Source organism: Pygocentrus nattereri, chromosome 24 (assembly GCF_015220715.1).
Source record: "Pygocentrus nattereri isolate fPygNat1 chromosome 24, fPygNat1.pri, whole genome shotgun sequence".
NCBI classification, from domain to species: Eukaryota; Metazoa; Chordata; class Actinopteri; order Characiformes; family Serrasalmidae; genus Pygocentrus; species Pygocentrus nattereri.
The window spans coordinates 17,796,223-17,817,516 of record NC_051234.1 but is presented as its reverse complement, the minus strand read 5'-3'; the positions used below and the strand labels follow the sequence as shown (position 1 = coordinate 17,817,516).

General features: G+C 35.9%; 1 protein-coding gene across 1 annotated transcript in view; it reads left to right on the top strand.

The window, feature by feature from the left end:
• The window catches only part of trpa1b (transient receptor potential cation channel, subfamily A, member 1b), a 46,050-nt gene extending 25,320 nt beyond the window's left edge, over nt 1–20,730 (top strand). The window contains exons 15-28 of the mRNA XM_037534198.1: nt 980–1,146; nt 1,408–1,498; nt 2,664–2,723; nt 2,845–2,943; nt 4,394–4,464; nt 5,563–5,716; nt 11,029–11,118; nt 12,141–12,310; nt 13,076–13,205; nt 13,982–14,164; nt 15,800–15,868; nt 16,009–16,116; nt 16,894–17,009; nt 19,294–20,730. Of these exons, the coding sequence (XP_037390095.1) occupies nt 980–1,146; nt 1,408–1,498; nt 2,664–2,723; nt 2,845–2,943; nt 4,394–4,464; nt 5,563–5,716; nt 11,029–11,118; nt 12,141–12,310; nt 13,076–13,205; nt 13,982–14,164; nt 15,800–15,868; nt 16,009–16,116; nt 16,894–17,009; nt 19,294–19,492 (1,707 nt within the window). The 3' untranslated portion in view covers nt 19,493–20,730. The remainder of the gene's footprint in view (nt 1–979; nt 1,147–1,407; nt 1,499–2,663; nt 2,724–2,844; nt 2,944–4,393; nt 4,465–5,562; nt 5,717–11,028; nt 11,119–12,140; nt 12,311–13,075; nt 13,206–13,981; nt 14,165–15,799; nt 15,869–16,008; nt 16,117–16,893; nt 17,010–19,293) is intronic.
• Nucleotides 20,731–21,294: the final 564 nt, after the last annotated feature.

Here is a 21,294-nt window from a genome sequence, read left to right as displayed (position 1 = left end):
GTTATGCTTCAGACCCCTTCCCCAAGCAAATGAATCTGACGACTATGAGCACATTGAAAGGGAATTCAAGGAAAACTCAATAAAAACTGGTGAAGCTGTCTTCTGAGGCTGTAAGTGAATTATCTACTGTTGTCATCATATCTTCATTACTATACTGCTGTTTTTGCATTTGAGATCTAAACACTGAGCTGAACCTTTTTTTGTGCCTGGGTGAGTAATGCTAATAAAGATGTACAACATGGTCTGAAAAACTTGAAACCTGCCGCCTCTGAATTTGTAATTATTGGGCTAGATTTAAATCCTAAGAATTTATGAGACTATGGTTGGACATAGGTGGAAGAAAAAATACATTCAGCCTGTAAACAGCAGTGGAGAACAAGTGGGGAGCTTTCTTTTAGGTCATTTAAAACTTATTATTATTAGAAGCATTGGTATTTATTATTTATCAATAGATGTGCTTAGTGAGGAGTTTTCAGAATGGAGGTTTCTCCATATGGTGGATGGTTAGAGAAAGAAAGAATTGACTGTTTCACTCCTGGTTTTCATTTTTTAGGTTAGCTGGGCAAACACGCACCAGGGGCTGATTAGTGATAGTCCTGGTAGTGATAGCTGATAGTCCTGGGTCTTGGAAACGGGCTCCAAATGACATGCATGATCAGTTAGCTTACAAATAAACAAATACACAATGTGAGGTGGTCATAAAGGCTGGATGATGACCTACGGAATATTAATAAACATTCTACTTAAACATGCTTATTTATATATTTCCTATGTTAGCATTCCTTTTTGATGAATATTAGTTACCATTACAAAGAAAAATAACCTTTGAGCAATTCCTTTTGACTGCTAATGTTTAATATGTTTTCCAAAGGCATCATAGCACAGCATTCATGTCAGATAATGCACTGACACAGATGGAAAAGATACAATACGTGTTTAGTTTTACATTTTGCCCTGCTAATATTCCTAATTTTTACAGAACACGGCCCTGCACATTGCAGCACGACAAGGTCACGTTGCAGCGGTGAAGCTGTTGCTGAACAGAGGAGCTCAGTTAATTCTCAACAAAAACAATTCTTCCTTTCTCCACGAGGCCGTGAGAAATGGCAAGAAAGATGTAGCTAATGCTACTATTGAGAATGATAGGTGAGAGTTCATAGAATAATATATGTGAGTAGGGCTGGCTTGAGTAATTTGACTACTCGAGTATTTATGCTAAATGCTTTATCTGAGAGACACGTATGGCAGGGTGCTCCTTGAATTTTTAAAATTTCTTTAATACTTAGTTACTCTGCCTATAGATTTGTACTCTACTACAGTTAACATCTTTCCTGTTGTTCTCTGTGCTTTAACTGCTCCTCTCAATTGATCTCACCAGCTGTTTCCAACTGTGTCAATTTATTTCAGATCCAGTGAGGCTTTAAGCTTGTTTAAAAAAGGCTCAAACGTTCGCTGCGTTGTTCTGGACTTAATAGAGTTCCTCCCGGAGTCTACCAAGGTACACCTGTTTGTTCACATTATGACTGTTTGTATACATATGCAGAAATGCACAAATTTGTCTGCACATTTTTAGTATTTAACATGCACGTTTAATTTTTCTTATTGCAAGATGATGTACAGTTACTGTTGGCATATTTAAAAAGAATCTAGGTAGGTAGTTTTTTGTTTGATTTAGGATTTGCAGTGAGATCATTTCACTACATGAGACCACATTATATCAGTAATCTTCTGTAAAGTTCTGTAAAGACTGCAAAAGTAAATACAGATGCTCAGAGTTCTTGAAAGACTATAGATGGCTTCAAAGATGCCTGTAGTTTTGGAAAGACTACAGAAGCCTAAGAAAGTTCTTGGAGCTCTAGAAAGGTTACAGAAGGCTATGAAGACGTTTGGTGTTCTAGAGTAACTACAGAAGACTATGAAGAAGCTTGGAGTTCTATGAAGACTACAGAAGGCTATGAAGATGCTTGGAGTTCTAGAAAGACTATAAAAGGCTATGAAGATGCTTGGAGCTCAAGAAAGGTTACAGAAGGCTATAAAGATGCTTGGAGCTCTTGAAAGACTACAGAAGGCTATGAAGAAGCTTGGAGTTGTAAAAAGACTACAGAAGGCTATGGAAGTTATTGGAGGTCTAAGGAGAGTATAGAAGGCTATGAAGATGCTTGCAGTACTAGAAAAACTACAAAAGGCTACAGAAGATGCTTGGAGTTCGCCAAAGACTACAGAAGGCTACATAAGTGCTTGGAGTTTTAGAAAGATGCTTGGTGATTTAGAAAGACTGCAGAAGGCTACAAAGGTGCTTAGAGTTTTAGAAAGACTACAGAAATCTATGCAAAAGCTTGGAATTCTAGCAAGATTACAGCACACTCCAAAGATGCTGGGAGTTCTAGGAAGACTACAGAAAGCTACAAAGATGCTACAAAGATGCTCAGAGTATTTTTACAGTTCTTGAAAGAGTGCAGAAGGATAAGGAAATGCTAAGAGTTCTGGAATGTACTTGTTTTGCTGTCTGCTGGTGCTCTGTGTTGGATGTTTCACCTGTAGTGAGACAGAATGCTAATGAAGACTTTGACTGACATATAAGATGTGTTCATTGGACAATATATCGTGTCAGTGTTGGTGTTATTGCAGAATAAGTAAACGAAACTGTATTTTTTACCATGCAGCATCTTCTGGACCTCTGTATGGTAGAATCAGAGCATGACCCCAACAACGTCAACTACAATGTAAGATCCTAGCAAACCTGATGTGGTTTAGTACACTACATCCAATGCACCAAACTCTGTATACTGCTAACTTTTATATTATTACTTATGACATTATTTTCAGTGAAATGCTTTTTTACAGATCACTTACAATTTTAAGTGGCTTCAGGCTCCAGTACATCTGAAGAAGCTTGAAAAGATGGACAAAACACTATATATTCAGCCTCTAGCAGCACTGAATGTGAGTTACAGCATTGTTTTTATTTACACACAGATTTTCCCACAATACAAATTACTACTGAGAGATTTGGAAGTCAATGTGTATTTAGGATCCTGGCATCTTTACAAAGATGGTTAAAAGGAGAGCTTTTTCTCTAACTGAGAGAAAGTATTCAGAACACATTTATAAGTCTACATGTAGGAACAGGGGATCACTTAAAGTAATATTTCAGACAATCCCCTGCCACTTATTAGCACAGTGTAGTCTACTTGCCATAGACAGGGATTGAATCCGAGGTGGAAGTTTAGAGCACCAAACAACTCTGAATGAGCTTGTTTACATCTCAACCCTTTAATTATGTAGAATTGGTGGAATTTCCCTTTTAGAAGCAATAAACCCAAAAACACATTATCGCTAAACTGGTGATAACATAACATTGGAAACTGCATTACTGTAACACTGCAAATCTGTGAATTTACCATGTCATAAATATCTCCATCTTAGGTTGGGTCCTTCCTGTTCAAAGCTTTATATTATAGGTTGTTTTTGATTATGTAGCAGTTAAATATAAAACTGTGGAACAGTAGTAAATCGTGCATCTGTCAGTATAGGAACTGAAGATTGTGTGGTTCTATTCTCCTCTGTAGTAACTGAATATGAATGGCAACTGTGTAACTGAGTATCCTCTGCATTTAATATAATAAAGATCTATAAACAGAGCAATCACTATCAATTTCATTCATTTGTTGTTTTTGTTTCTTTATTTTATTTTCATTATTACAATGATATTAACATTGTTTAATGCTGCTAATGAACTAATTTTTAACTAATTCATTGTGGTTTGTGTTTTTATCATTTATGTATTTATGTCAGTACATTTGTGGCATAAACATAAGCAAGTCTGCTTGTTAAAAACACAGATTTCTTTGAGTCTACACTAATTCACAGTGCAGAGCGGCTATATTCTCTGCCCTTTTATGTACAGATGCTAATTAGCGGGGTATAGCTCTAGTGCTAAAACTAAAGAAGCAAATGTTGGACACCAGACATCTAGCCTGATGCACTGCATTTGGATTAAGAGGAGGAAAACTGTGGGAATTAGATTTCATAGAACTATTTCTTTACATATATTACTTCACAGCTCAATGTCATTACCAGAGCTGGTGTTATTTCCCCACCTCCTGCAGATCAAATCAGGTAGTTGTTCCTAAAAAAGGCCCTTAAACATCAGCCAGCACTCACCTCCACAAGCATTTCTGATTTATTTTTTGAGAAAAAAAAGTTCAAGTGAATCTCATAAATGATTCATTAAAGAGAAAAAAGGAAAGCTCAGGGTATAAACAGACCATCAGCTCTTTCCCTTAAAGAGTAAAGCAGCCCAATCATGATAAGTCAAATACAGCCTGAAGCAGTCTGGATAAAGATTTCGTTATTTTCTGTGGTATTGACTTGAATCCTTTTGTGTCCTCAGGCGATGGTGCAGTACAACCGGCTCGAGCTCCTCACCCATCCAGTGTGTCAGAAATACTTAGAGATGAAATGGTACGCTGACTGTTAATTTTCATATTGAACATGATGGAATTTGACTAGTAAATAGATTTCACTTTGAATCAGTGATGAGTAGTAAATACATCCATGTAGTAACATATTCTTGAAGATGAACGTGCCAATAGCAGTTGAAGAACCACTTTCAGTTTCCCAGTTGTTCTTTGGAGCAATGCCACTTTTGGTTCACCAGAGATTAAAGCCACCGAATAACACCTTTCACTTTCCCAAAGAATCTTTCAGTGGATTGTTTGTTAAAAACTCCACTGTATTATTCACACAACTTAAAAAAAGTTCTTTAGGGAACCAAAGGTTGTTCCATTTCACTGTTCAAATGAACCTTTTCTGGCACCTTTATTTTTAAGACTTTTACAATTTAAAAACACCCATATTTTTAAATGCTATGAGTCTAACAAATATTTGAATTTTCCATTCCACCTTAAATGGTGCAGCTGCTACATTCTTCCTCAGTTACATTCTTGCCTCAGGTGCCACTTAACCATTTAAGGTGGAATGGAAAGTTTGAGGAAGAAGCCAGTTTCAGCCTCATAGTTCCTATAAATGCTGGGCAGACTAAGAAGTTCTATTGCAGTTCTATCAGCTCCTCAGTACAGTTAATTACCACAGACAGTAATGTTAACACATTTGAACTTGAAAGATACTTATTATTGAAAGCATTGAACAGAAGCTGGATTCCTGGGAATAAACATTTGAAATAATGTATGTAACTATATAGCACAAATTCATGATTACAGCCATTAAACAGTACACATCTTCATTTGACTCAAGAATTGATCAAAGTATTCTATGAAAATATGAAATAAGCTGCAAAACAGCCTGAGCATTTTAAATTCATTGTTTTTGTGACGTCATGAAAACCAAACCGTTTATCTATATACAATCTCTTCAGCCTGCAACAGTTAAGCTCTGCCCACTCACACTGAAGTTATAAGGAGTGTTTCAGCCTGGACTGAGTGAAAAAAGGGCTCATTTACATATAAATTTTACATGCAGCATATAGAGATTAGGTTGAATTCCTTTAACTCCACACTGGTTCACATTTCCATACTGATGGTTGTGTTTCCTCCTCTGCAGGAGGGCATATGGCAGTAAAGTTCATTTACTCAATCTGGCTGTTTACCTGCTTGGCCTTCTGCCCCTGACGTATCTCATCATCAGCCTCAAACCCACTTGGAGCGGCTCCGCTAATAGCACATCCTTCACCATAGAGCCTGTATCCTTCAGAACGGTACGGACACAGAATATATACCGCGCTCTCTTTGGGTTCACAGAGGAAAAAACGAAAAATCATACATTATTCAGGTACAGAGTCGGAGTGTTTGAGGCAGTGTGGATGCTGACTTGCACAGTTTTGGCTGAGAAATAACAGCCTGTGATGCTTATTGATAAATAATGAATGGGGGAATGGAAGTTGTTGCAGTTATGCGGAGTTTAGAGGAGTTTAACTTTGAAGGAAACTTTTTTATAAATATGAAATCACATAGGCCCCCTAGTTTGCATTTCAGGAGCTGGAGTGAAAGGCTTTGCACCTTAGATTAACTACCAACATAATTAGGAACTGATAAACAGAGCCAGTCACACTTTGATTTACAATGGGACCCAAAATCATCACTCTATTCCATATCCTGGTTCTAGCTGGCACTGTGGAACAGGAAAACAGCAGCAACAGCTTGATACCAGAACTCTTTACTGAAAGAGCTCAAATGTATCAAGTTTCATTCAAAGTAAAATTCCTCCACAATAACTGCCACAACTTCCATTCCTTCATGTTTTATATGAAAGTTTTGAGTGTCCGTGTTTTATCTAGAATGGCCAAACAAGGTTCATGTGAATCACTGTTAGCTTACCACTAACATGCTCATAGAATCCGATAGGGGTGCTAGCAGAAATCAGCATCATCATAGAGGTGTTGTTTTCCTAGAATTTTAACATTTATGGCCTAAATTTCTGAAATACTCAGACCAGCCCATCTGGCACCAACAACCAGGCCATGTTCAAAGTCACTTAAATCACCTTTCTTCCCCATTCTGATGCTCAGTTTGCAAGTTGTCTTGACCACCTCTACATGCCTAAATGCATTGAGTAGTGGTTATGTGATTGGCTGATTAGCTATTTGTGTTTACAAGCAATTGAACGGCCAGTGAGTGTATATTGAAGCTATAAGGTAGGCATTTCTGATCAACTGGACACTTGGATCAATGACAAAATGAGAATTTTTAAAACCTTTTATTAAAAAGGACAGAATGTGCATTTTTCTATTTGAAAATATGTTTACATTTATATCTATGTGCATTTTATTTTCTTACATACAGTTAGTGTTTTCAAAATTTTTAATTGTTTCACTTATTAAAACCGTTCTGGTGGCACCATTTGACTTACTGATTGTGCCACCTTTTCAGACTAAATTCAAATGAAAGGCATCTACTCAGATACCCAGAGAAACTTGTGTCCTTGAACTTGAGGGTATACATACATTTCTTTCAAATAAATAAATATTACTGTAATAATGTATAAAGTAATGTTTTCCTGAGTTCATAGCATCTGTAATGATGCAGTGAACCATTTTAAACACTACTTAAAAATAACATTTTTGCCAAAATTTGTGACAGAGTCACTTTGGCTCTTCTTTATGATGCAATATGCTGGCCCTTCGTTTGTAAAAGCATGTCAAATTAAAATCTTTTGTTTTTGGTTGTGCTGCCTGATATTTGAGGAGCTAAGAACTTGCAGACAAAGGTTTTAAGTGAATTGAGTACTTTAAAAGCGTTGCAACTTGGATATTATTTCACACTTTAATGTTTTTGCAACTATTTTATTTAGAACTTTATTCAAAACAAATCTTAACTAAATGACCATTTTTGATAGGTCATTTAAGAAACATATATGATTGGATGTTGGCATTACCTAATTTTTTTTTACTTTTGGCGGCAAAAAGAAATTAAAAGGAATTTCAAATGGATGCACTGAAAAAATGTTTTACATAAAAGATGTATTGTTATATAATTTGATATATGGCTATATTCCATGTATTTATTAAATTATGTCACGAAAAATGCATGTCATGTCAATGACCCATACATTGCAAAGCAGTATTCAAATTAAATTGAATACATTTCTCTATAATGTACAGTACTGTGCAAAAGTCAAAACACACCTTTCATTTATTTAATTCCTTGTAAAATGGCCATTTCTGACAAGATTAGATATAAGATATTCCACTTGCATAGAGAAGCAGAAAGACTAAGTGGATAAAAACAGGAGTTTCCAAAACTGGAGTTCAAAAACTGATTAAAAGCTACATATAAAATGGGACTCCTAACAACCACCTGCAAGTCCTGGTAGAGCAACAACACAGTCCCCATCAGATAAACAGCGCTTACAGTGTTTATCTTTGAGAGAGAGGAGAAAGTTACTAGAGTTTTGCTTCAGATCTGAACAAACTGGGTGTTTCTGTCCATCCTTAAAAGGAATACTAGAATACTAATCAAAATAACATTTGGTCTAGAACGGTTTCCTAAAAGTCTCTTACTATTTAGATCATCTGAACTGGTAGAGTGTACAGTAATGAAAGTAGTGAAAGTGTTCAGTATGAGGAACCATTTTTGTGCCAGGATAGTTTTAGGAGAACCCAGGAAACCCAGCCCTGGACATCTGAGACATAGAGTAAGGTTTCATGGATGGTAAGGCAAAAAGTGGACACAATAAAAACGTGAAATTCTGATATTATATTTAGTTATTAAGGTTTTTGTGCAATGGGTAAAAGGGTGACCTCTGACTTTGGCACAGTACTATGTATGGTGAATACAGTGAGGAGTAAACGTAGACTTTGCTAAAGGTGTTCTGGTAATGTCTCCTCTTCAACATTAACCTTCTCGTGTTTCTCATTAGCCACGCCTGACAGCTCAGAATGACCTATAATTCATGTGGCCTTGTTGGCCTGATGTGTTTTACTTTGACAAGCTATTACATGCTATTATTCATAATGCTCTAAATCATCATTACATATAGGTTCCCTTGATAATGACCTTGTCCTTGTCCGAATACTTCATTTGGTCACTTTCATTATGATCCATCACCTTTCACTCTCAAGGGTACAGTGTCCAAGTCTCTGGGCAAACTAATGTAACTCTAAAATCACTTATAAGACTATGTTATTACATTTAGTATGAATCTTACATTACTTATAAGAGTCCATGATGAGAATTGTGTTAAGCATGCAAACACACCTATCAGGACACCTTGTTTTCTTTTAAAATGTTTCATCTCATGTTTGAGTTACTTTTAATCAAAAGCTCTGTGCAGATGTTTCATGTTATTTATCTTCAACTTCAGCTACATATTCATCACAGTATCTATCTTGGTATGAAGAGCAGATATTGCCTAAATAATGACACTTTTCTTTTCCAAACCACTGTTAAAAGCACATATATGAAACTCTTTTGGTCCAGAGGTGGTTTAAACTCCTGAAAGGTTTAAGTGCCAGTGAGTGCTGACATCACACAAATTGGGTATGGCCATTGGCTTTATTCCCAAGGTTGCTCTTTCTGTAATACTTGCACAAACATTTACATGTTTGATATGGTTTTTCTCTAAATAAACCATTAGGCTTTGATATAGCCAGTTTCTGAAAGAACGACTAAGAAATAATTATAATTTGTATTAAATACATTTCGAAAAGTCCCACATTTGCTGGACAATATATATAATATATGTATGTTAGTTAGTAAGTTATGTAAATTAGTATTATGTCATAAGTACTTTCAAATCAGTGTTAATTCACAACATTTTAATGGCACCAATTAATGTATGCAAATACAGAGTAATAATTTATAGTTTATTTGTACTTTTAATTCTAGTTTTCTTAGCGTTCATACAGATATATTTGACATTGAACCCAAACATGCAAGTAAAAGTGATACAGATGAAAAGCCTGTTAGATTTTAAGATGTACTGTTAATTTGATAATATTTACCAGATTTTTTGAACTGTGCTGTTTTTTGGCGTAATTTCATTTCTTTTTTTACAAATGTCAAACTAAAGTAAAAAGCCATGAGAGGCTATGCGTAATCATGATCATCATAAAACAGGAACCAAAGCTACAAGTTTATTTGTTTGCGTATTTGGTGAGCACTTGTTCGAATAGCTACATTCTCACTTAACAATCCAATCAGACTTTAATTTGGTCTGTTTTGACAGGTTTGAAGACACTGGGTGCACATTAACTATTACTACTATCTCCTAACTATTACTACTACTACTATTAATATTAGTAGTATAATAACTTTGTAGGTAGCTTGACCAGAGGAGGATGGGTCCCCCTTGTGAGCCTTGGTTCCTCCCAAGGTTTCTCCCTCAGCTCTGAGGGAGTTTTTCCTTGCCACTATTGCCCCTGGCTTGCTCACATTCATGTTAAAACTTTGCCTGTGAAGCTGCTTTGTGACATCAGTTGTACAAAGCGCTATACAAATGAATTTGATTTGATTTGATTCGATTTGATGATGAAGCTACTGAACCACAGACCACCAAAAATCAAGGGTCTCAGGTTTAACATGGGTCCATCCAATACTGGTTTTAACCAGCGCTCAGACCTCTTTTTTTGCAATGTAAAATGTTTTGCACCACAAAAACCCTGAACTGTTCTGCAGCCTAACAGAGAGCCATGGTAGGGTTTGTATTAATCAAAGCAAACTTGCCTTGACTTTCTCAAAGTTGCAGCTTTCCGATGTTTTGCTTATTTTTTATTTTGTATTTGAAACACTGAACTGTTCCTATGTGTTATATATGTACGTATTCTTTATTTTTTCAGTTATATGTTCATTCTACCAAATTGCTTCAAAGTCAGAGTTCAAAACTCCTTTCAGACGTTTGACTGACTTGGTCTCGGTCAGACCAAAATACTTTAGCTTTGTGTGACCCTATACCTTCATTGTGTTTATTAAAACAAATGGTTGGACATTCCATTTTGTCACTACCAAAACAATCATAACACATTTATCTCAAACAGTGAGAGAACTGTTCTCTATGTGGCCATGAGGGACAGGGAGGCAGCCAAACTCCTCTCTTCCGCTCTAAAAGGCAGGTGTGTGTCTAAAATAAGGCTGCACCTATGAACTAAACTCTTTGTTTAGGTGGTGAAATCATTTTTTTAAATTAAAGTTTTTTTATTTCAAAATAAAACTAATGAGAAATCTAAATCTTTCAACTTCACTTTAAAAGAAATCAAACAAATCTTAAAAAAAAGAAAGTTTTTTTCACAAGTTGGAATTTAAGGGTTAAAGTTGGGGACAGACACCTCCTGATAGAAAGTACCCCATAACTGATGATTTTGTATATATTTAGGTTATTATTATTATTTCACTTAATGCATTGGGTTTAGGCAGATCATAACATAATGAACATAATGCTTTTAAACCTTTTTTACTGTGGCTCCACACTGTGAAGTATTTCGGTAGAATGATCCATATACAGTTGGTGTAAAATGTCATTGTCATAAAAAGATAAAATTTTCTATCTTGTTCTCAATGTTTCTCTCTCTCTCAGCAAAACTACATGGTCTCAGTCTGCATGGTCATGGTCCTTGTCATGAACGTGTATGCCATTTGTAAAGAGGTGGTCCAGTTGGCTCAGCAGGTAATGGCCGTGTCATCACTCCCCCTTGCTGCCCTTGGCTATAAATTCTCCTCAGTGCTAAAGGAGTCCTTCAGTCCAGAGCTCTGTAGAGGACGACTAAGCCATCATCATCATGCGCTGTACAATATACACAGCCTGATTTACACTGTAGTGCACTGAGCACCGTATCAGGGAACACCAGTCTGAGTCACTCAGGAGAGGAAATAATAATAATGTGTTTTTAACTGATGGGAATTCAGAGGCACTTTATGCACAGAGCACACATTTTCAGTCCAGCAGGGAACAGAACGCTGTCTCTGGAATTTTGTTGCTATGTCTCTTGATAAAGTCGTACAGAATATCTCCTGGGGAATCATCAGGCCAACCATTGCTCTTTCTTTGAGAGGGCAGAGATGAAAGTATTTTCTGATGATATTCACTCATACAAAATTATTTCTTTTCTTTTATTACACAAAAGCCTTTCCAGAGCAATGGATGCTCTTATAGCCAGGAAACAGGGCCCAACTCCATATTAATGCCTGTGGTTTTTCAGTCGGTGACTTTTGATAAAACAGCGATAGGACATGACTGATAGTGGCTTGTGGCTGTGTAGATGTTGCCATGGTGATAGTGTCTGCCAGTTGCTTTTATTTATTTAAGATAGATCCAAGAATCAGGGCTTTTCGCTTCATCCTGTACTATAAAAGCGCAAGATGAATAATATTTTAAACTTCTTTGGAGTACTTAGAAATCTTGAGGCTTCACTATCTGGCGTCCTGGTGCGGGGACGTGGGCCCCAACAGGCCCCTTAGCTACACCCCTCCTGTACACACAACAATAACTTTTTATCAAATTCAAACCATAATAAAATATCTCCTCTTCTGCTTAGAAACATTGTGATAGAATGTTTACAATCTGTACTTTACACACAATTTCTCCTTGTGTTAACGTGAACTGAAAAAATCTTAATGAAATTACAGCATGCTTTTGTTATGGGGACCACCAAACTTTTAAGGTTTGTGTTTTCTTTTTGCCTCCTAAAGCGTTTTAGTTACTTCCTGGACTCCTCTAACCCGTCGGACTGGGCGACAGCAGTCTCCTCTCTGGTTTTTGTCGTCCCTATGTTCTGCAGCACTGCGAGTACATGGCATTGGGAGGCTGGAGCATTGGCCATTCTGTTTGCCTGGATCAACTTCCTACTGTATTTCCAGAGGTACAGTGACATTGCTCAGGGAAATTACAGCAAGTACAGCAGACACATACAAAGTACCTGCCCAAAATGTGCTCCTTCTTAGCTACTGTTGTAGGGTTGGACAAGCTTTATAGAACACTGGTAAAAATCTCAACAACCTAATGTGAAACTATAGAACTCAGTTCACGACTCAGTTTATATCACAATACCTACATTTAGGGCAAATTATTCATTCAACCTAATGAGAAACTGTAGAACAGACTCAGTTTATATCACAATACCTACATTTAGAGGGAGTTATTCATTCAACCTAATGAGAAACTGTAGAACAGACTCAGTTTATATCACAATACCTACATTTAGAGTGAGTTATTCATTCAACCTAATGAGAAACTGTAGAACACGACTCAGTTTATATCACAATACCTACATTTAGAGGGAGTTATTCATTCAACCTAATGAGAAACTGTAGAACAGACTCAGTTTATATCACAATACCTACATTTAGGGCAAATTATTCATTCAACCTAATGAGAAACTGTAGAACAGACTCAGTTTATATCACAATACCTACATTTAGAGTGAGTTATTCATTCAACCTAATGAGAAACTGTAGAACAGACTCAGTTTATATCACAATACCTACATTTAGAGTGAGTTATTCATTCAATCTAGAATGTGCAGTACTCCTGAGGTTCAGTTTAGATAAGTAATATCAAATAAATAAATAATCATGTGAATAATGTGGATTCAACATAGTGATTTTTGATGTGATCTGTTTTGCAGATTTGAACGATTTGGTATTTACGTGGTGATGTTTGGGGAAATTATAAAAACACTGATCAGCATCATCGTCCTCTTCGTCTTCCTCCTACTGGCATTCAGTTTGTCCTTCCATGCTCTGATGCTTCATCGAGTAAGTCCTGATACAGAGATTAACATTAATGCATACATAGGGCTGAGCCTCTTTCAGAATCTTTTGATATTGATAGCGATACCTAGATGCCCATATAAGGAACTCTGGGTCTATGCCAATTTTCTAAATTGAAAAAATGAATGGTGACTTGTTTAAACTACTTTTGACTTTAATAAAAAAGGTTTATTTGCTGAAAGACAGTTGTTTCTTCATCTTGGTTGTTGCCAGGCCAACAGCATGCACAGCTGTGACTGGTCACTTAGTTCATATCGCACAGAAAGAGAATAAAGTAACGTCTGGTGTTTGGTGTGCAAGGTAGTTTCAGTTATAGACAACTGAATTCATTTATTGTCAACCGAATACATTGCATGAATAAATTGTGCTTGTGTGTAAAAGTTTTAAGCACACCAATATTTTTGGTGTGCTCCTCATTTGTTTCAATTTTATTTAGTCATTCGTACATATTCAAACACTATTTGTTTATGCAATGTTTACATCTGCTTTGGATTATCCCGACTGTTTAAGTCACTTCAGCCTTTGTGGTCTGAGACCCCTGACTGTTCAAGGCCTCTAGGCTTTGGCCCCAATGGCCTGGTCCATAATCCATCCCTGCACAAGCTTCAGTCATCTCCATGTCTCAGCACTGAATGCATTTGATTAATTTATACAAGAGTAAAAAATCTTAGCATGAATATATATTTGTTCACATGGAGCAGATGTACATATTGTGTGCTTTTTTGTTTGTAATAATTTTTTCTGTTTGTTTTTAACTTCAGGTGGAGTTTAATTCTATCAGCCTGTCTCTGGCTCAGACGTTTGTGATGACAGTGGGGGAACTGAACTATCAGAATTCTCTGCTGGAGGCGTATGAGCAGAACCTGCTGGCCTTTCCTGAAATCACCTATGTCATCTTTGTGCTCTTTGTTCTTCTCATGCCCATTCTCCTCATGAACTTGATGGTAAAAATAATAATTTACTTAAAGTAGTTTTTTAATGTTTATTTTGTACAGTGTCACCTACAAAAACAATCTCAAGTAGGAGTCAGTACTACTACTACTAATAATAATGATAACAACAATAATAATATTGTTGATTATAGCAATAATAATATATTATCGAAACCTTATCTAAGCTGAAGGTTGCCTTCAAAATCAAGTGTAAAAAAACGTAAATTATTTGAATAATGTAATCCTTTTTCCAAAAAATTTGGGATGCTGTGCAAAATGTAAATAAAAACAAAATGCAATGATGTGCAAATCATAGCCCTATGTTTAATTTATAACAGTACGAACAACATATCAAATGTTGAAACAGAAATTGTATTCTGAAAAATAAGTACCTGTTTTGAATTTCAAAAAAATTCAACACGTGACAAATGACTGCTTAAGTTGTGTAACGCTAACAAAAAAAAACAATAAACACCTAGTGGTTAACTTGCATCAGATCTGTAACATGATGGGGTATAAAATGAGTATTCCAAAAACAGTTCAAGAATAAACTGTCTCAATGCAAAATAGCAAAGAACTTGGGGATTTCATCAACAATGGTACATAATATCATTAAAATATGCTGAGACTCCAGGGAAATCTCTGTATGCAAGGTATAAGGCTGAAAACTAATACTGGCTTGCTGTGATCTTCAGGCCTTCAGGTGACCCTGCATTAATAACAGACATGATTCTGTAGTGAAAATCACTGCATGGTGCACAGTTCATTGCTGTGGCCACAAAAGTTAAAACTGCAAAGAAAAAACATTTATAAATAGGATTCAGAAATGCTGCTGCCTTCTCTGGGCCTGACCTCTGAGATGGACTGAGGGGAAGTGGAAAAGTGTCCTGTTGTCCAATTAATTGAAATTTTTCATTCTTTTTTGGACGCTGCATTCTCATGGCTAAAAGCTACCTGGCTTGTTACCAGCACAAAACTCAGTATCAGTTCAAAAGCCAGCTTCTCTGATGCTTTGAGGGTGCATTAGTGCACACGGCACAGGTAAATTGCACATCTGTGAAGGCACTATTAATGCTGAATGCTATTTAGAGGTGTTTGGCAACCTGCCAATTTGCTGCCATCCAGTCTTTTTCAAATAAAGCCTGTCCTAGCCAACAGCAGGGCTCTGTAGTAAAAGAGTCCAAGTGCTAAACTGGCCAGCCTGCACATTTAAAAACAAAATATATGACAAAAGAGATCCTGAACTGTTGAGCAGCTCTAATGTTAAGCAAGAACAGGAAAATATGTCACTTTCAAAACTATAGCAATTGGTCTCCTTATTTCCCAAATGCTTACAGAGTGTGTTAAAAGAAGAGGTGATGCAACACAGTGGTAAATATGCCCCTGTCCCAACTTTTTTGGAACGAGTTACTGGCATGAAATTCAAAATGGGTACATATTTTAAAAAAACCCTGATGTGTTGTCTTCATACTATTTTTAATTAAATATTGGGTATACATTATTCATATATCATCATATTCTATTTCTATTCACATTTTGCACAACATTTTTTGGAAACAGGGTTACACTAAAAACAATAGCCCCTGTTCACTGTAAATCTGCTTGTTAGCAATGTTAGTGGTATTTGTTTGAATTTGTCTGTGTTAGATTGGTTTGGCTGTTGGAGATATCGCAGAGGTTCAGAGGAACGCCACGCTGAAGAGGATCGCCATGCAGGTGGGACATTATCAAGAGAAAATTGAATGTTTAGTGTTTTGCAAAACCAAAAGCAGCAAAACTGCTTATTTAAGCCACATTCTCTTTAAGCTTGATCCTGTATGCTAGAACTTTCTCACAGTTCTGTCATTGTCACACAGATTAATCTTCATACTAACCTGGAAGAGAAACTGCCGTATTGGTTCATGAAGAGAGTGGACAAACCCAGCATTACCATCTACCCCAACAGGAAGTGCGCACAGATTTATGTCAGTACTATTCATTATGTTTAAAACTTTTTCTTGACAAAAGCTACTTAGATCAACATTAATTCAGCATTCAAACTACACTAGAAATACCATTTGAAAGAGGAACAATATCATAAAACTAAGATATCTATAGGACTGTATTCCTTCTGTATTTTTAATACTATAGTACAGTGTTTCTCATCCCTGGTCCTGGAGTCCCACTGCCCTGCAACTTTTTAGTGCTTTCCAGCTTTGACACAGCCGCTTCAACTCAATAACGAACTGTTAATGAGCTAATTAGTTGGATCAGGTGTGTTGGGAACAGAGAAAAAACCATAAAGTGCAGGGCAGTGGGCCTCCAGGATCAGGGTGGAGAATCATTGTACTATAGTGTGAAAAATACAGAGAAACTACAGTACTATATATATTAGATGTATGTTTCTGTTCTTTTATTCAAAGAAATATAATCAGTGATTTAAACCTCGAACTGCATTCTTATTATCTGAAGACCTATTATTTAGTATATTCTATTAATTATTCGGTACCTACTACAAATTTTTCAGTATCTACTATGAAATATTCTGTATACAAAAATAAATATGAATTATTGCAATTTTGAGATACGCTTGACAAAAAGCTGTACTAAACCATATTTTAAGTAGATGTTAGTTTGTGTCCAGGAGTAAAATAATAGCTGTATTATTTATTATTATTTTCTTACAAAATGCCTATAAATATTGCTGTCTTCCTATAAAGCAATTAAAAACCGATTAGTGGATGTTTAATCTTGTTATTCAGGGGATGATTGAGCAGTTCTGGAATTTCGGAAGAGAACCTGAAGTTCGAGTTCGCCTGAACACAAACTCCCCCCACACCTGCCCACTGGAGAGAGAGATAATGAAGCAGAAAAACAAGTGAGGCTATTAAATGTATTTGATACCAACTTATAGATGCTCATAGAGCCACACAATATATTCTGTGTTCCATTACTAAAGCACTTTGTAAGCATAATGGTTTGGACATCAATGGTAGCAGTTTTGTGTTAGACCACCATCTAGTGCTGAATGAGAGAATTACATAGGAAAGCAGCCATGTAGTTATGTATCTATGTTAAGCGGTTCAGAACACTTTATATAATGATGCAAATAACAGGTGCATTTATCATAAAAATATTAATACAACAGAAGTTCTATAAAACTAAACTACAAACCAAAAAGTGATAAAAATGTTCTGTAGCTTTTTGAACCTGTAGTTTTAAAACTCATATGTACGTTGAATAATTTTAGATATTTTTGTGTAGACCAGGGGTGCCTCAGTTTTCTCTCTTGGGGGCTAAATGTACAAAAAGATGGTTCATCAAGGGTTCTTTAGTAAAGACAATGGTTCTATGTGGAACCATGAGCAATCAAAGAACCTTTTATGTGATTAAAGGTTCTTTGCATTGTGAAAGGGTTCTTAAGGTTGATGGAGAATGTGTTGGCTCTGTACAGCACCAAAAATGTTTTTTCTTTTGTTGCAATGTCAAGCTTGTAACAATAGAAGAACCCTTTTTGGTGCTATATAGATATACAACACATTGACCATTCAAAATGCAAATTACTCTTTATTTTTTGAGTGCTCATGATTTTATATAGAACCAGAAGTACTTTAAAAAATAAACATTTAATGAAGTAAAAAAGTTGGGGCACTCCTGCTAAACATACATATAAAGGCAATTAAATGGTCTTAAGCTGTCAATAATTAAGTAAACTAAGGGTGTAATGATACATATGATACAGTGGCGCCTTGATAAAATATGTTTTTTGATGTTAATATTAATACGTTAATGTTGGCAGTTGGTTTCAGTGAAAGACAGTAAATGAGAGACACTTTGGAGAGAGTGACGGACGAATTAGACATACAGTATTTCATCTGCATTCTCTGTTTACATTTACATTCACTGCTTAAAATCATTTCACTCTACATTAGAATCAGAACACATTTAAATTTGGCTACAATTTAGATTTTATTTCTGTTTTGGATTGTATTTCTCTTAACATTGTCCACCTTGGACACCAATAATCTGGAAACTTCTTTCATTTGTTCTTGGTGCATTTAGGCTGAATACGCAGGAAATATTTCCACTTATTAATGTTCACAGTTTGCTTGAGGCTGTTTCTGTGTTTCATATTAATGCAGTGTGGAGTGTGGAGGAAGTGTGTGTAATTACAGTATTGATTGTATCATTTTAGTGGGTAAAGGTTAAAGGACATTTCCTCTGTGCTGAAGAAACTGTTGTTATACATTTCTAATGAAGGTGTGGGATAATCTGTAGCAGGGATGTGGGTAGTGTAGGGGCTGAGTGGGCTGCAGCATTCCGAGACTTCAGCGTAGTTTAACTGCAGTTGTTTGACTGTAATCTGCAGTACCTTTACCATATTTAAATTAATGTTACATTTTCATTTATATATTGATAATAGTGGTTAAACTGAGTCGTGTTCTACAGTTTCTCATCAGGTTGAATGAATAACTCACTCTAAATGTAGGTATTGTGATATAAACTGAGTCTGTTCTACAGTTTCTCATTAGGTTGAAAGAATAACTCACTCTAAATGTAAGTATTGTGATATAAACTGAGTCTGTTCTACAGTTTCTCATCAGGTTGAAAGAATAACTCACTCTAAATGTAGGTATTGTGATATAAACTGAGTCGTGTTCTACAGTTTCTCATTAGGTTGAATGAATAACTCACTCTAAATGTAGGTATTGTGATATAAACTGAGTCTGTTCTACAGTTTTTCATTAGGTTGAAAGAATAACTCACTCTAAATGTAGGTATTGTGATATAAACTGAGTCGTGTTCTACAGTTTCTCATTAGGTTGAATGAATAACTCACTCTAAATGTAGGTATTGTGATATAAACTGAGTCGTGTTCTACAGTTTCTCATTAGGTTGAATGAATAACTCACTCTAAATGTAGGTATTGTGATATAAACTGAGTCGTGTTCCACAGTTTCTCATCAGGTTGAATGAATAACTCACTCTAAATGTAGGTATTTTGATATAAACTGAGTCTGTTCTACAGTTTCATTAGGTTGAATGGCTTTTTACCACCATTCTGTAAGACTTGTCAAATCTCATGATCAGTAGGCTTGAAAGACACATTTGTGTGTAGAGCCTGGGTCAGTTACAATATTGTTGTTTTGTGTTCTGTGAAGGTTGAAGGAGATTTACTGTGTGCTGGAGAAACAGCACAGCCTGCTGAAGCTCATCATCCAAAAGATGGAGATAACCTCAGAGGCTGATGACCACGACGGCCCTCAGGACTTCAGAGCCATTTCCTCCGCTATGCCATCATCCACTGCCCGAAGGTCCAGATGGGTCCCACTGATCCATGCACTAGGGGTCAAGAAGTGAAACCAGAAACTGTAGTAGGCATATGAAATTGTTTTAAAGTGATAGTTCAGCCAAAAATCTAAGTTACATTTGTAGCCCTCTACTCCAAATCAGCCAAGAAAGGGTGCCTGATATTAGCTTATTTCATCCACAATAATGCTCATTTCTGTTGGCACACCTATGAGATTTCTACTAGTGTTCTGCACTTGAACATTTTTGTCCATCCTAGATTAAACACAGAAGTTTGAAGCTTGTTATTGACATTAAAAGGGAAATTCCATGGATTTCTTAGAATTTGACATTTGAACAATATAAACAAAGTCATTCAGAGTGGTTTGGTCTGAAATGTTCCATTTTAGAGGAACATAGCAAGGCAGAATTGATGACAGGCAGAATTGATCACATTGAACATAAATATTGTACCTGATGCCTGAGACATTGTTTTATGAAGGTTCTGAGATAAGACATGACTAAAATGTCACTTAAAAAAAAAATACTAATAGCAGAGGAATATGCAGCAGGTTGTATGTGTCTGATTTACAGTAACCCATTGAAGCATCTAGAACTTCCAGAAAGCCTAGAGTGATGTATTATAAGAGTATTTCTACAGTACTTAAAACAGAGTTTAAATACATTAAACGTGATTCTATTAAATGATAATGAAATAAAAGTTTTTTTGCTGAATTATCGCTTCACATATAACAAGACCAACAAATTTGCAGTGGAAGATTTTATTTCAATTTTATATAGAATAAATATATAATCTATGTAACTGGTTGCAGAGTTCTTCTTGATATTTAAAGAGGCAGTCTCAGCTGCTGTTTTTTCTATGCTAATGATATATGTAAGCATCGCTCAAGGATTTTTAAATATGTCCATGATCTATGATAAACTCATTTAGATCATGATAAACTCTATGATAAACTCTATGATAAACTCAGTTAGATCATGATAAACTCTATGATAAACTCAGTTAGTCCATCTCATTTATTGTTTGTAGCTAGTTTATTTTTTTAAACCTCCATTTGAAGGTTAAGTAAAAATACATAGTCTGAGATTTGCTTCTTTACTTCACTTTATAAATCACTGTGTACTGCAATGTTTCCTAACTCTGGTCCTCGAGGCACTAGGCTCGGGCGTTTTGGGAGCAGAAAATACCCTGAAGTGTGAATGACAGTATGTCTCCAGGACCAATTTTGGGAAAATTGTATTATTATTATTGATCATTTCATGTAAGCATTTGCAATGTACCTCAATATGCAAACTATAAAGTGATTTATTCACTAATTATTGTCCACGAGTCTTTGTTTTATACATTTTATAGTTTATATTTCTACTGTTCCATTGCAGAACTGGCTACCCGCGCACAGTGATAAAAAATGATGGTTTCGTTTTTAGACATAAAGCTTCTGTCTCACTCATGTTTAGCAGGCTGAATACTGTCCACTTGGGGGAGCTATAAGCACTCAAGTAGCTTCTATGTACATTACTGAAAGGAATTAAACTGGCATGAATCCTCAACTGAGCTCACAAATGAAAATATTTCTTCTCATAGCATCAAAAGTGATAACCACTTCACTACGTGACATTTTCTTTAGATCTGTCGACAGTCTAACAATCTAACACTGACCATTAAGTTTGAAGTTTTGAGAAGGTAAATACATCATGAACATTAATATTATTACTAAAATCACTAACAGACTGGCTAGCTTGTTGGTAACACTTTCATGGAGGTAATAAAGGGCTATGAAACAATCATGAGCTTAGTGAAGCTAACATTTCTAACCAGCTGCATCAACTAGCTAGCTAATGCTAATAGCTGT